Here is a 16795-nt window from a genome sequence, read left to right on the forward strand (position 1 = left end):
GCCAGATGACACGTCAGCAGGGAAGGACACGTGGCGCTGCGTGATTGAAGGAGAACACGTTAGCAGTTGACGAGGCGTGGAGATGGCAGTGGGTCGCAAAGCGGATCGGGTCGAGCGCGCGGGTTGAGCACGGGCCCGTGGAGCAAGCTTCCTGACACGTGGCGTGACGGAAGCCGTTGATCTAGGGCGCTGATCCAACGGGGTTGGAGGCGTCTGGAAGGAGAAGAGCTTTAATCGGACAGGGAACTTCAAGCGGCGCGTGGCGGCACATCCGGCAGTGTACGGCGGTGATTCTGGAGGCATTGGAAACCTTGCGACGAGGAGAAGGCGATGGTGGCGACGGTGACGAACCAAGGCGTCAAGAAGGAGTCGAAAAATGAGGACAAAGTACTGACGGAGGAGACAAAAAAAAAGAGCTAGAAACCAATTGTTACTTAAAAAAAAGTAACCTAAGCTTTTGATACCATGTTAGAAACAAGAGAGCAGTCTAAAGAAAGTGTTTGTGTGTATTATTCAGTCTGAGAAAAAGTACAATGTACAATGAGTATATATAGCTGCTAGAAGAATCAAAATAATAAAAGTATAAAATCCTACAATTAATATACAGATACGCTATATAAATACAAATGATACTAATCGATCTAATTTAATTCTAATTATTCTCTTAACACCATTTAATAATTATATAAAGATAAAAAGTAAATTGTGGATATTCCTATTCAATAACGGTATTTTATGAATATGTAAGTTCTTTATTAAATAATGAAAAACTTTATTATATCTTTGCCCTTACCGTGCAATGATGGTTAACTTAAATTGTGTTAATACTATTTATGACATAGAAATATATAGACAATAACATAAAAATTCATTTGATTATAAAAAGAGGAATATAAAATATAAATACATATATAGAAAATATTTGTATATCCTTCTATCTCTTATTTCTACTTAAAAGAGTTACGAGATATTCAAATCATCCTTAAGTAGATAAAAAAAAATGGTTTATTTAGTTCATAGAATTGATTAAACCATGCGTATTTTGGTAACTTTTTCGAGCAATAAGTGGCCCAGAACTTGAAGTGGTGGACATTACAGGAACTAGGCAAAAAGTTAGGCATGTCACCAAAAAGGAAGCGCATGAAGAAAAAGGAAATAGGAAAGGAAAGAGATAGTAAACTGTTCGTTTGGATTGGAAGGCATATTGAATGAAAGTGTGGACATTAAGCTTTGCTTTTTGATATAAAAAGGCATCAAAGATAAATGTGTGGTAACCTTTTTTTCACACTAAATCACGAGACCAAGACTGGTTTTAGTCAAATAGGAAAGGAGAAAAAGCTCCAATACACAACTGTAGAATGAAGCAATGTAGGGAGATACATGGTTTGGTACCTTATTATATGTTACTCTAGGAATGTTCCATTAATGCTATTAGGACCACACCAAAATTCTGGACTAGATTCTTCCGAGTATAAGATTCAATAATAAATATTGAATTGCAAAGGTTACCTCTATGTACCATAAACAATGTTTAACGGAAACACGTTTATCTTCAACACTAGCAGCCAAAATTCTTAATTTCAGTTTATTTGCTTTTTTTCTTCAGTCAAGATTGTGGTACACTGGATGACTGTCATTTGCTTTTATATTTATATATATAAAAAAGGTATCAGTTATTTACACTCATTCGACAAGAATAATGATAATTCGTGTGCAACAATAATCATTTTACACTTCTGTAGCAATAAATAGTGTTCTGATGTTCCAGCATATAGGCTAAATGTTCAATGCAATAGTGGCTCTTCAATGGATCAGTATGCTATAGACTTACAAGACCAGTTAAGTCATTTTTTCTTTGCAGTTTCAACTTGTTTGTGCACAAATGGAGCTCCAAAAGATCATTTTCAGGATGACTAGCTACAAGGTTATCATTTAGCTCTCATTGGCAATCATCCACAAAACAAGTTAGTATGCTCAATTGTTCATTGGATTCTACAACCCCCAGACTCCGGTCCTCGCCGTACGTTGCCATATGCTGACAGTTCCAAAAGATCCATATCGCGACCTGTAAGGCATCCAGAGCTCCATCAACAGTTGTCATCACTACTCTAGGTAATGTACATGCTACCATTGGAAGACTACAGCAGCAAATATGTATAATCAATTAATCATATAGCCGTACCTGAAACCCTGCAATAAGAACTCTTCTGAATAAGTTCAGATTTGGATATATCTGTTGGATTACCCTTTGATCGGTTAACTGTTGCCTGAAAATCACAACAGAAAAGAACTATCAAATGAATGCTAAGAAAATCAAATAAGGAAACAGACTAAATAACTCATTGGTTTTTGTTCTGAAAATAAAGTCGAGCTTGCATCATAACTTTCTTTATTATTTGCATCCGAATTGGAACTAGCAATGAACTTTAGCAGCAGAACTAAACTGCATATAATTTACCATCATGAAATTATGTGAACACTGTTTAAGGATTAACAGTAAACCTTCCACACCTCATCCTTAGATGGCTTGAAAGTGTGAAGTCACTCAGAAAGAAGTGTAATGGAAGAGACAGGAAAAATGTCAGATTATCTGAGTTATCTAAATGCTTCTCCAATAGAACAAAAAATCTGTTTCACACTAAGTCTATATGGCTACATGGTTCTGTTAATGGTGTCCAAGTCTTTGATTTGTTGTTCAACGACCAAAAATATGTTAGTGGAGTTCCCTTTGGGCATGGACAAATCAGTTACATATGGCTGTAATAGGCTAATAGCTAAAGAATGACCCCAATAACATCAGTATAATTATCTACATACTACTGAAAAAGTAAATGCTTATAACAAGTTTACTGGCCTTCATTATAGCATTACAGGACACAGCTCTCAGTTGAAATATGTTTGCGTTTATTGAATGATGTTATTGTTTAATGGATTTTCAAAAGGGGATCCTAGTAAAGCACATTATCAAATAAAAGAAAGGTATTATAAGAGCTCTCAACAGAGAAATTGAGAAACTGAGAGGAACCGAGACACCTTACCTGTAAAACTTGACAGTTTTCCAGTGTGCTTTTCCCACCCTGTAGTTCACAAAAAATCCCAAACAAAGAATAAGCAAACAGAACAGTAGTAATTGAGTTAGTAAAACATTAATCTTTAAAATGTTTCCTTTCTTGGATTGTGGGGGGGTGTTTTAAGTGATGATTTTCCTTTCTTTGGAATGGATAATTATAAATATATAATCCTCCAAGACTTATGGTACTTTAAAATGTTCATACAAATGGATAGTTAGATAGGGATTTGGAGGATCACATTAAAAAAGCCCTCACTATCTAATCCCCAGACTTCCAAATAAGATAATGGTTTATTATATGTAGATGCAGATCTCGATTAAATGTACTCCCACCAAAAGATAAATCTAGAAAAGTTAAGCTATTATAATTCATCAAAAGAAGCAAACACCAGTTTCCATTGAAGTTTCATATCCATTAATGTCAGAACTGTATCGGAATCACACATATGAAAGTGCAAGGTGAATTTGAAACTTACTTCATGGTTCTCTTGGTGCTCATCTACAATTTTGTACATTGAGCATGTAATAATCAAATGCATTTCTATATTCTGACATAAAATGCGTCAAAAGAGGGGAAGTCCGTGTGACCTTAGAGTAAGGGAGGATGTGGTCGTAATCATGGCAGAGACAACCAGGGCAACCAACGAGCTTGCGAAAGACGGTGTTGCCGAGGGCATCCCTGCGCCAGCGATCGGGGTCTCGGCCTTTGATCTTCTCGGCTTTCTCCCAGCATTGCTGCTTCACGCTGTAAGGGAAGCTTCTAGGGTTAGGGTTAGGGTCCGAAGAGATTCGAAGGTCTTCGAAGTCAGCTACGAGGTCATCGTCGAGCAAGAGGGCTTTGGAGCCGGAAGGGGTGAGTGTTGAGGAGCGAGACGACAACTTGGAAGAAGTCGTTTTGGATCGGTCCCTTATGGGCGACTTGCTTGGGCTTCTTCGTCTTCTTCTCCTTTCTTCTACTTCTTCTCTGTTATTCTCACTCCGAGAAGAAGAACTCATCGCCTCCTATCCACTTTCCAATTCTTTTCTCCTTTCTTACCCTACTCCAATGGATAATATTATAATAATGAAATTTTGAATTACACTTTAAAAGGTAAAGTATAATTTATTATCATTTATTTTATAGGTAGGACCAAGAGAAAATATGAGAGAGAAAACATTCAATGTTAAAAGATCTTATTTTATCCTCTAAAGTGAAGATGTAAAATTTAGACGATCCAAATTCCATAATAATATATCTATTTTTGCTTTCTTCTTTTCATTTTTTATGAGTTTATATCAAGATTCTGAAAATTGGCTCGGACCGGTCGGTCGAACTGGTTGAACCGTGAACCGGACAGAAAAAAGATTCGGATAAATAAGAAAACCGCAAAATCTGAATGAGTGAGTGAATCCCCCTCCTTCTCATCGAACTGAGAGCGCCTCTCTGACTTTCACACGGGTTCTCATTGAGCTCGTCGTCCGGTCGCCCATCACCTCCGTCGAGCCACCGCCGTCGATCCTTGAAACAGCCACCTAATCGCGCAGTAGCCGTCCTTCCTTCGACCAGTCACCTCCGTCGCGCAGCAGCCGTCGTTCGTTGGAACAGCCACCTCCATTGCGCAGCAACCGTCGCCCCTTCGAAGGTGCTCCACCACTGCTTGGTCACTAGGCGTCTGATGCGTGAGCATCTTTCCTATCTTTTTTCTAGTGAATTTGCATTTAAATTGTTGAGTTTAATCAAGAATTAATCATCTTTTAGCCACTATGGATGCTACTTTGAGTTGTGTGCAATTATGTTTATTTTAGGTAGCATTCGGATGGATTTGATGGAGCTTCCGCAAAAAAGAAGAAGAAGGCTATATAGGGCAGGAATGACTTAAAGGATAGAGAGGAAGCTTGCACAAATGGAATCAGCACAAGAATTAAAGGAGATGACAGCGAGGAGCGACGCGTGCGCGTACCTGACGCGTGCGCGTGATTTGGAGATTTGGACAGCGACGCGTACCTGACGTGTACGCGTGACACGCGAAGTAGATCATCGACGCGTACGCGTGACTGACGCGTACGCGTGATATGCGCCACGTGCAGAAAACGGAGAAAACACTGATTATTTAATTAATTCTTATTTAAACTTTATTTTTATTTTAAAATAGGAAAAGATATTATTTTAGTTTTAGAAAATAGATTTTAAATTAATTAGGATTAGATATAAAAGAGAAAAGAAACTTCTCTTCTGGAGATTCCATTCCAATTCACAATTATTCACAATTCACAGTTTAAGAGAATCCTAGTTTTTCTCTCTGAACCATGAGCAACTAAATCTCCACTGTTAAGGTTAGGAGCTCTGTCTATTTGTATGGATTGATTCTATTGTTTTTGTATTTTAATTCATATACTGATTTATGATTCAAGAATTGTTTTCGTTCTTTATCTTATGAATTTGAGTGGAACGGAAGTATGACCCTCTTTCTAATTGAGTTCTTGTATAACTTGGAAAAGCTCTTTACTTGAACAACAGCTTGAAAACAATTTCTCCTAAATTCTAATTACCTGGACTTAATAGGATACGTGACATATAATCCTCTTATATTTGGATAATTAGAATTTTTGTGGCATAATGACTAGAATTAAACTTCACCCCCTAATTGAAATTAATTGACCAAGGAATTGGCGGTTGATGAAAGTTAGAGGAGACTAGAAAGGTCTAAAGAATTAGGGTCTAGTCACATATAGTTTGCCATGAATTAAATCTTGCATGATTAAAATAAATTAATAAGAAAATTCAATCCGGAAAATAGATAACTCTGAAGCCTTAACTGCCTTCTCCATATTGTTTTTCCAACTTATTTACTTGCCTGTCTTCTGATATTCTGAATTTATTGTTAATGCTTTTGAACTCTCAACACTATTTTCTGCTTGTCTAACTAAGTAAATTAATAAACTATTGTTGCTTATCTCTCAATCCTCGTGGGATCGACCCTCACTCACCTGAGGTATTACTTGGTACGACCCAGTGCACTTGCCGGTTAGTTTGTGGTTGTAATTTCCGCACCAAGTTTTTGGCGCCGTTGCCGGGGATTGATTGTGATTAACAACTATCAGGTGTTTGATTGCTTAGATTAGGCGTTTTAGTTTTAATTTTATTTAAATTTTATTTTAGTATTTTTGAAAAAAAATAGCAGTAATTTTTTTCCTTAATTTCTGAAGTTAAGTTTGGTGTCACCTAGTTAATTTTATTTTAATTTTTCTATTTAATTTTGCTTTATATATTTCGAATTCTCGATTAGGTTTAGTTATAATTTTCAAAAATTTCTATAGTTAATTGTTTAGTATTTTTATTTTATTTCTTTACACAAGGTACCTCACTGGGAATTCTCTGCACTCTGACGTAGAGAATCCCATATTTTCTTGTCTTCTGTTTGTTTATGAGCAGGAACAAGGACAAAGAACCTCGTTTAGACTTTGATCCTGAACCTGAAAGGACTTTCACACGACGTTTGCAACAAGCAAGACTTTGCAAGGCTGCAGAGTCCAACATGGATCATAATAATAATGCTGTTAATGCTAATGTGGCAAATCCGAATGGGAATGAGCAACAAAGGAGAGTACTTGGCTCTTACTCTGCTCCTACTGCAGATCTTTATGGAAAAAGCATTGTGGTGTCTTCTATAGCTGCGAACAACTTTGAGTTGAAGCCACAATTGGTCACCCTGGTGCAACAAAACTGCCAGTATCATGGTCTTCCCCAAGAAGACCCAAATCAATTTATTTCTAACTTTCTACAGATTTGTGATACTGTGAAGACAAATGGAGTGAACCCAGAGGTGTACAAACTCATGCTCTTCCCGTTTGCTCTGAGGGATAGAGCAAAGCTATTGGTAGATTCCCAACCCAAGGAGAGTTCGGATACTTGGGACAAGGTTGTTACTGAGTTTCTTACTAAATTTTTCCCACCAAAGAAGCTGACTAAGCTTAGGGTGGATGTTCAGACCTTCAGGCAGAAGGATGGTGAAACTCTTTATGAAGCTTGGGAGAGGTACAAGCTACTAATTAGGAAATGTCCTCTGGACATGTTCTCTAAATAGACCGAACTAGACATCTTTTATGAAGGCTTGGGTGAAATGTCCAAGATGTGCTTAGATAATTCTGCAGGTGGTTCATTGCACAAGAAAAAGACACCGGAGGAGACTATTGAGCTGATTGAATTGGTTGCTAGCAACCAATATTTATACTCATCTAACAAGAATCCTGTGAACTCTGAGGCTCCTCAGAAGAAGGGTGTTATGGAAGTAGAAGCTCTTAATGCTATTCTTGCTCAGAACAAGCTTATGTCTCAGCAAATAAATTTACTTACTCAGCAGATGGGTGGCATGCAAGTCTCAGCTATCAACAGCCAAAATCCACCTCAAGAGGTCTCTTATGATATGACAGGTAATTTTGTACAAAATGAGAATTATGATTATGTTCAATCTTTTTCTGAACAGGTAAATTACATGGGGAGTGGTCCTAGAAACCCCAATAATGATCCATACTCTAAGACATACAATCTTGGGTGGATGGACCAACCTCAGAGATCTCTGAATTTTAACAATAACTCTCAGGACGGTTTCCAACAGAACAATCATAATAACTGCCAATTTCAGTCTCATCAACAACAACCACCTCAGCAGACAAACTCTCAATCCCAAAAAGATTCTAATTGGGAGATGATGAGGAGTTTTATGCAGGAAACCAGAGCCTCCATTAGAAACTTGGAGGTGCAAATGGGCCAACTGAGCAAGCAAATACCTGAGAGGTCTGCAAATACAATTCAAAACTTGGAGATTCAGATGGGTCAATTAGCCACAAAAGTTAATGAAATTGATAAGAGGACCATTAATAGCCTTCATGGTAACACAATTCCAAATCCAAGAGAGGAATGCAAGGCTATCACCTTGATAAGTGGACAAGTGGCAAGTATGGAAGTACAAGTTAATGAGGAGCCAGTTGAAAAAGAAGCTACAGAGGAGAAGAAGGAAGAAGTAGAGCACGTCCCTCCAAAGCGTGCGGACAACCCATTCCCAGACTCTCTTGACACTTATCCTACATTGCCAAAGGCTCCTGAGTACAAGCCTAAAATACCATATCCTCAAAGACTTCAAAAGGAGACCAAGGACAAGCAGTTTTCAAAGTTCCTGGAAGTCTTCAGAAAGTTGCAAATCAATATTCCTTTTGCTGAGGTTTTGGAGCAAATGCCTCTCTATGTCAAATTCATGAAGGAATTGTTGTCAAAGAAGAAGCCTTTAAAGGGAGATGAGACAGTGGTCCTGACTAAAGAATGTAGTGCCATCATTCAGGGTAACTTACCAAGGAAGATGCCAGACCCAGGGAGCTTCCAAATTCCATGCACCATTGGGAGCACAACCTTTGAGAAAGCATTATGTGATCTGGGAGCAAGCATCAATTTAATGCCCTTGTCTGTGATGAAGAGGTTGCAAATCCAAGAGGCACAACCCACAAGGATAGCATTACAGATGGCAGACAAATCTATGAAGCCTGCATACGGATTAGTGGAGAATATCTTGGTCAAAGTGGGTAAGTTCTTCCTCCTAGCAGTTTTTGTGATTCTTTACACGGGAGAGGATGGGAATGCCTCTATAATTCTAGGAAGACCATTCCTAGCCACTGGGAGAGCTCTAATTGATGTGGAAGAAGGTGAATTAGTGCTTAGAGTGCATAATGAGCAACTGGTCTTTCATGTCTTCAAAGATATACATTCAGCAGGTGAAGAAGAGAGGTGCATGCAGACTGAGCTTATTGATCCAAACCTTCAAAAACCCCCTGATGATGCACCGCAGAATCTGCAGCTCAAACCTCCTTTGGTGACAATCAATAAAATACCTCCTGACATCAAACCTAAGTTGGGTGTCGGGAATGCATCATCCACCAAGGAGGAGGTTCCCAAAAAGAAGAAAGTACCCAGAGGATGGAGAAACAAAAAGATCCCCACTGAAGGTTTCTCCACAGGAATGAAAGTGGTGTTGACTAGCAATTCAGTGTGAATTTATACAGTAAACAGAATCCTCTCTCTGGAGCATATTGAGCTGCTTTATGGAGACACAGGAAAGAAGTTCAAAGTAAGGGGGTGAAGAGCTGAGCCCCTATGATCCTCCTCCTTAGAGGAGCTAATCGTCAAGCTAGTGACGATAAAGAAGCGCTTGTCGGGAGGCAACCCGATAATTTCGTATCCTTAGTTATTTTTCGTAGTAGTGATTTTCTTATTTATTTGATTTTTATTGAGTTTTTACTATTTTTCTTTTGTTTTAAGTGTGTTCTGATCATGCAGCTATTTTAGAACAGGAACCGAACACTTCGACTAAAAAAAAAAAGAACACACGACGCGCAAGCGTCGCTGACACGTACACGTCATATGTGTATGCGTGAAAAATAAAAAATTGACAGAAAGTTGGGCAGGAGTGGTGCTGGTGGCGTGCCTTGCACACAAGCAAGTCCATGCGTATGCGTCCATCACGCGTACGCGTTGATTGCGTTTTCACCAGTCCACGCATATACGAGACCCTGCAAATCGGCGTCAATGGGTGTATGGCCAGAGAGTTATGATGGTGTGGGGCTAGAATGGTGCTGGGAGCACAAGCCCCACCACCCGTACGCGTCCCTGACGCGTGCGCGTCGTTTTCCCATCCTGGCAGGGACGCGCACGTGTCATATGCAATTTTGGCTCTCGTGCGTATCTGAACAGAGAGTTGTGCGTGCACGGGGCTGCCCTCACGCCATTCGCACAACCAACATCACGCGTACGTGTCCCAGACGCGTACGCATCGCTTGAATTTCGCGCGATCCACGCGTACGCGTGCCTTACGCGTACGCGTCGCATGCGACGCCAAATTAAGCCACCTCAGCACCTGATTTCAAATCATCCACCCCCCCCCCAATCCTAATTCTCTCTTGTTCTTTTATCCTTTTATTCTTCTCTCATCATACTATTTTTTTGTCCCTCTCTGTTTTAAGTTCTTCTTTGCTTGAAGACAAGCAAACCATTAAGTTTGGTGTTGCCGCTTCGCTGATGGTTTTTCTGTCTAATTTTATGGTACCAAAGGGAGGCGAATCATCTTCACGGAGGAGCACAGCCTGAAGAATAAAACGGCCACTAGAATAATTGAGGTGGTTGAGTTCCTTTCATTCTATATTTCCTCCCGTTTTTATTATGTTGTATTCCTGTTTTCTGCTATTTTACTTGGTTTCTGCATGATCCTTTGTTATTTCAATTTCTAGATTATAGTTAAATTAGTTATTTTTATTCTGTTAGTTGCTTTAATTCTAAAAGGTGTCTCATGTATTGTCCACTGAGCTTGAAATCAAAAAGAAAGAAGAAAAGATGTAGTGCATGAGAAATTGAGTTTAATTTTTAGAGTAGTCTCATTTATTCAAAAGTGGTGGTATTTTCTGTTACTCTGAATGAATGACATGAACAGTGCATATTTAAATTTGAATCAAAGAATGTTGATGTACAAGGAACAGGAATTTAGAGAACTATTATGAAGTCTCTGCAATAAGTGAAATTTTAATCTTTGAAGCAAAAGAAACAGCAAAAAAAAAGAGGGATATAAAAGCAAGGTCCAAGGCTCTGAGCATCAATGACTAAGGAGGTCAGAAATGATTAAAAGCTCAGAGAGTTGTTTCCCTAGTCATATGCTTGTGGTGTTCTTGTGTCAAGTAATCCTTGAGACAAAACTTTTAGAGTCGAGATCAATTGCAATTAACAGAGTATGCCAAAGGCTTTAAGCACCACTGCCTGGGAGTAACTGAAAGGAAAATTAGAACTTAAAGAGAGTTTCCCAGTTAAGTGCTTGTGGTGTTTCTGTGTCAAGTGAAGCTTGAGACAAAATATTTAAAGTCACGGCTAGGCTCAAGGTGCAAAGCACAAAAAAAAAGAGAATCAAAGAAAAAACTTGTTGTGTTCAAGGGTTAAATTGAGTTACAAAAGGTCAGAGAATTCATAATATTATCTGGATTCTAATTCCGAATGACAGTGACATCCTTCTGATTCAAAGGAGAGTGAGATGCCAAAACTATTCAAGATTGCAGTTGTAAACCCCACTATAAGAAGAGACATGAGCTTAATCGAACTCTCATTCTCATGCAAATTCACATCCTAAGCCTATATTAGTTTGGTTGCTTGAGGACAAGCAACAATTCAAGTTTGGTGTTGTGATGCGTGAGCATCTTTCCTATCTTTTCCTAGTGAATTTGCATTGAAATTATTGAGTTTAATCAAGAATTAATCATCTTTTAGCCACTATGGATGCTACTTTGAGTTGTGTGCAATTCTGTTTATTTTAGGTAGCATTCGGATGGATTTGATGGAGCTTCCGCAGAAAAAGAGAAGAAAGCTATATAGGGCAGGAATGGCTTAAAGGATGGAGAGGAAGCTTGCACAAATGGAATCAGCACAAGAATTAAAGGAGATGACAGCAAGGAGCGACGCGTGCGCGTACCTGACGCGTGCGCGTGATTTGGAGATTTGGACAGCGACGCATACGCATACCTGACGCGTACGCGTGACACGCGAAGTAGATCATCGACGCGTACGCGTGACTGACGCGTACGCGTGATATGCGCCACGTGCAGAAAACGCAGAAAACGCTGATTATTTAATTAATTCTGATTTAAACTTTATTTTTATTTTAAAATAGGAAAAGATATTATTTTAGTTTTAGAAAATAAATTTTAAATTAATTAGGATTAGATATAAAAGAGAAAAGAAACTTCTCTTCTGGGGATTCCATTCCAATTCACAATTATTCACAATTCACAGTTTAAGAGAATCCTAGTTTTTCTCTCTGAACCATGAGCAACTAAACTTCCACTGTTAAGGTTAGGAGCTCTATCTATTTGTATGGATTGATTCTATTGTTTTTGTATTTTAATTCATGTACTGATTTATGATTCAAGAATTGTTTTCGTTCTTTATCTTATGAATTTGGGTGGAACGGAAGTATGACCCTCTTTCTAATTGAGTTCTTGTATAACTTGGAAAAGCTCTTTACTTGAACAACAACTTGAAAACAATTTCTCCTAAATTCTAATTACCTAGACTTAACGGGATACGTGACATATAATCCTCTTATATTTGGATAATTAGGATTTTTGTGGCATAATAACTAGAATTAAACTTCACCCCCTAATTGAAATTAATTGACCAAGAAATTGGCGGTTGATGAAAGTTAGAGGAGACTAGAAAGGTCTAAGGAATTAGGGTCTAGTCACATATAGTTTGCCATGAATTAAATCTTGCATGATTAAAATAAATTAATAAGAAAATTCAATCCAAAAAATAGATAACTCTGAAGCCTTAACTGCATTCTCCATATTGTTTTTCCAACTTATTTACTTGCCTATCTTCTGATATTCTGAATTTATTGTTAATACTTTTGAACTCTCAACACTATTTTCTGCTTGTCTAACTAAGTAAATTAATCAACCATTATTGCTTAGTCCCTCAATCCTCGTGGGATTGACCCTCACTCACCTGAGTTATTACTTGGAACGACCCGGTACACTTGCCGGTTAGTTTGTGGTTGTAAATTCCGCACCAGCGTCACTGTCTCCCACTCTCCCTATTGCATGTTCTGTTGAAGCCTTGAAGGTGCCTTCGAGCTTCCAGAGTTCCAGGTAATTTTTTTTAGTTATGATTGTTTGATTGAATAACTGTTGCATGTCTCTGTCTCCCTGATGAGTTTGATTGAGTAGTTCTTTGATTTTGTGAAGCTCTGTGAACTCTGAAACTGTGAACTCTGAAATTGTGATCTCTGTCTCCCTATTTTATTTTTCTTTGAACTGTGTAGTGTGAAACTGTGAACTAATTCAACTGATCCTGCTAAATTGAATTTTGAACTTTGGTTAATAATTGTTGTTTATTGATTACTGAAACTGAACTGATTTTTCTTTGTTTACTGAACTGGATTTTGTTGTTTGTTGAATAATTGTTAATAATTTTGAATAATTTTGGATTTTGTCTATTCGCCGCCAGCTCTGCATTCTTCCTTGTCTTCCACTAACTTTAGGTATAAATATAATTTATTGTAATAATAATTGTTGAAGCATGAATAATTGTTGGTTCTAAACCTTGCCGTTGATTGCTTGAAGCATTATTAAAGGATTAATTGTTGAAGCTGATTGCTTGAAGCATTATCAAAAATAACAATTTTATTTTTGGAGAATTTCTTGATTCCTCTTACAAAGATTCTACAAGATAAATTTGAAATGGAATTGTTTGTTTTTCTATTTCCATATACATATTTATTATGCCATTAAACATGTTCATGAATTGGACAATTTCTGCAGAAAAACTTAGTAAAGAATAAATAACTTCAACATAACAGGATCGAACACCTTTATCTACAGGTTTTGAAGGGCCATCGAAACATGCAAGATCTTTTTTCAAATATTTTGCTAGACCCATATGATTAGCCTTTTCTCTTACATTTCTTTTTAATGCACTACTATGACAAACCTCAGAAGCATGTTGAAGGAGTTCCCTATACAGATATTCCTGTTTTTCTCTTAGGGCAATATAGACAAGTGAAGGTCTCATTTGATATTCTCACAATGTGAATTCCCTTCTTAAGCTCTTCATAAGATTCATCTACATACCATGAACTTATTTGAGGTGCACTTGCACTAGTATCCGTGTTAGATGTGGAGCAATGAGCCATTACAATTTCTCCCAGCCAAGGTATTACAATAACTGAAACACATATATTAACACTAGAACAGTGTACAGATGGTTGCCATTTTGGTTTACCTATCGCTTCCATGAAAAAAATAAAAAAAATAAACAAACATTGTGAAGTAGCGAATTTCTTCAAAAAATTCTCCAATTTAATCAAATTTAATGTGTTTATTTATATTTATTTATTATTTTATTATAAAATGGTTTTTTCGGTTCAACCACAGTCGAACGGATAGAACCTATGAACCAGTGAACCAGTAACTAGAGCGGTTCGATGCCGGTTCAGTTTTCAGAATCTTAGTTCATATCACTATTTTCTTTTTGTACCAAATTCTATTATTTTCACTTGTTGGTAAGAGATTTATTTAACTTGTAGGGTTTTAAATTAGGAAAAAGTATTCGTAACCAAGTTAGAGTCTGCCAAGATTTGCCAAAAATAATTAATTATTAATTTAAATTAAAAAATAAAATTTAAATAATTAGCATTAAATAGAATTTGAAATATAAGAATTAGGAAAATAGTAACCTCTTCATAAACATCTCGACTCTTTTTCATCGCAACTTTGGAAGTGTCTTGACTCCCATCACGCAAACCGCCACATCCCCGCCTCTACAGTGCGTCGCGCACGTCGCTACTCTCCCATCGCACCGCAGGCTGATCTGCATCACTCGCACCCATGCCATTCGCCTGTTGCATCTTCGCCGCTCGTGACTCGCATACCCAAGGCCAAGCCCGTATTTGCGCCACCGCGGCCTCTACCTCGACGATCCTTTACGCAGCGCCCGTGTCCTTCGCAACCAACCCCACTGCAACGCGCTCTCTGCATGCGGTATTTCATATATTTGAGGTCTGTATTCTTCTATGTCATAATAATTTTTGTTCTTTACCTAAATGTTATTGGATTGTGGTATCAATAATTCAACTTCTGCATTTGACTTTCATTCTATTTTGTTGTCATAAGATTCTGTCTCACGGATCAAAGCTAGAGTGGCTGTTGGGATGCTTGTTATTGGTATAACCAACTGGAATGCAGAGCATTTACTGATGGTAGCAAAGCCTACCTTTCTAATTAAGGATTATAATGATCCAAAATTATGGTAGCTTTGGATGCACTTGACAAGGCTGGTGCTTGTTGAGTATGAATTACTTATGCAAGTAGTACATTTTGAATTTTGTTTAGGGGGCAATTTGTAATAATATATAGTCCATAACCAATGTTACTTTTAAGTAGACAGCAAAAACTTGAGGTTAATTTCTGGTAGCATTGTGTACTATCTTTGGCCATGAATACGCTGGTAAAGCCCATATTCGCAAATGCAAATTCATAAAGTATTTTATGAATAATTTAGAATTCTATGAAGTAATTAGATAGACTATAGTTACGTTTTTCACAATTTCTTCAACAATAATTTTTCTACTAAAACTGTATAATAAGCTTAATGTTGCTAATCTATGTGATAAAGTCAGTCGATTCTAATATATCGCAATAGAATTTTTTTCCAAATCCAAAGGATTGAAAAATCAGATCTAACATGTTCATGTAAGATAATGGATAATCATTTGATTTAGAGTTATCTCAACAATTAGTAAAATGCTCTATAAAATAAAGTTCTTAAGAATTTTTTTCTCTTCAAGATTACAAAACTTTGAAAAATTAAGCTCTTATATATATGATGGACGCAGAGAAGAGGCACGTCAACCCAAGAATTTCTCCACAAGTTTAGCCATGGAGTTAGCTAGGCTATCTGCTGCTTCTTATGAAGATACCTCGACATACACGCGAACAACATCCTCTGTGCCAGATGGCCGCACAAAGCATTGATCTTGAGAATACTTCCCCTATAAACACACAAGAAAAAGAAAAATGATGACAAAGTTGCAATGCAATAGTGCAAGTGTTTAACAAATACAAAATAGACACACCAATGTCCTAACAGAGAAGACACATCCACACCAGAAAAAAATTTCACAAGAGTCTCAATAGAGACACGCACTAATAAGTCCAACAAAGAAGAAAAATCTAGGCCTGAAACAAAAGAAAGTCCACAAATCTCGAAAAGCAACATCGAAGTTCTAATCAAAAAACACATATATTAAAGGCATATTCAAGCCAGTTTTAAACAGAAGATACATCTATTAAAGACACATCCAATAAAAGACATATCCATTAAAGACACATCCGAACAAGTTTTAAACAGAAGGCACATCTCTATAAGTTTTAAATAGAAGACATATTTTAAAGACACATCCATCTAAGTAAGTGTTTAACAAAAGCCAAAAATCCAACTAATACTAAATTAAAATCGAATCATAGCTCAAAAAATAACCATCCACATATAATTATGAAAAATTAGTCTATCCATTAATCACATTTCAACTACACACACAGTAGAAAAAAACTCAACAAGAGGAACATAATGTCCGTACCAAGAGTAACTTCAAACACTTCTACATAATTCAGACCATTCAAAGCCTATAAATCAATAAATTTTAAACAAAGACTAATTCAACAAATAAATAATCTAAATCTCAAGTTCTCCTTTTTCAAAAACTCTCAAACCACCTTGGAAGCATCAACTAAGTATAAGATACAACAACAATAAGACATAAAATCATTTAATAGCAACATCCATTAATCAAACTAAAAACTTGGAACATTGAACGAAACTAATTAAATTCAGTTACTGACAACTTCACGTAAAATCTAAATCATGGAAACAAAAGACACCTCTATTAAAGACACATCCAACAAAAGACTCCGATTAATACTAAATTAAAATAGAATTACAGCTCAAAAAACAACCACCCACATGTAGTTCTAAAAAATTAGCTTATCCATTAATCACATTTCAACTAGACGCATAGTTAAAAAAAAACACTCAACAAGAGGAACATAATCTCAATACCAAGAGCAACTTCAAATACTTTTACATAAATCAGACCATTCAAAGTCTATAAATCAATAAATTTTAAAACAAGACTAATTTGATAAAAAAAATAATCTAATTCTCAA

The 16795-nt window shown here is 37.1% G+C and overlaps 1 protein-coding gene across 1 annotated transcript; it reads right to left on the reverse strand.

Moving 5' to 3' along the window:
- Window positions 1–1627: 1627 nt before the first annotated feature.
- On the reverse strand, window positions 1628–4162 carry LOC112722508 (uncharacterized). Its single transcript, XM_025773564.2, has 4 exons — window positions 3659–4162; window positions 3039–3077; window positions 2183–2267; window positions 1628–2065 (listed from the first exon to the last, which is right to left on the reverse strand). The coding sequence occupies exons 1-4, from the start codon at window positions 4064–4066 to the stop codon at window positions 1983–1985; spliced, it is 615 nt and encodes a 204-aa protein (XP_025629349.1). The 5' UTR covers window positions 4067–4162; the 3' UTR covers window positions 1628–1982.
- Window positions 4163–16795: the final 12633 nt, after the last annotated feature.

This window comes from Arachis hypogaea, chromosome 11 (assembly GCF_003086295.3).
Source record: "Arachis hypogaea cultivar Tifrunner chromosome 11, arahy.Tifrunner.gnm2.J5K5, whole genome shotgun sequence".
NCBI lineage: Eukaryota > Viridiplantae > Streptophyta > Magnoliopsida > Fabales > Fabaceae > Arachis > Arachis hypogaea.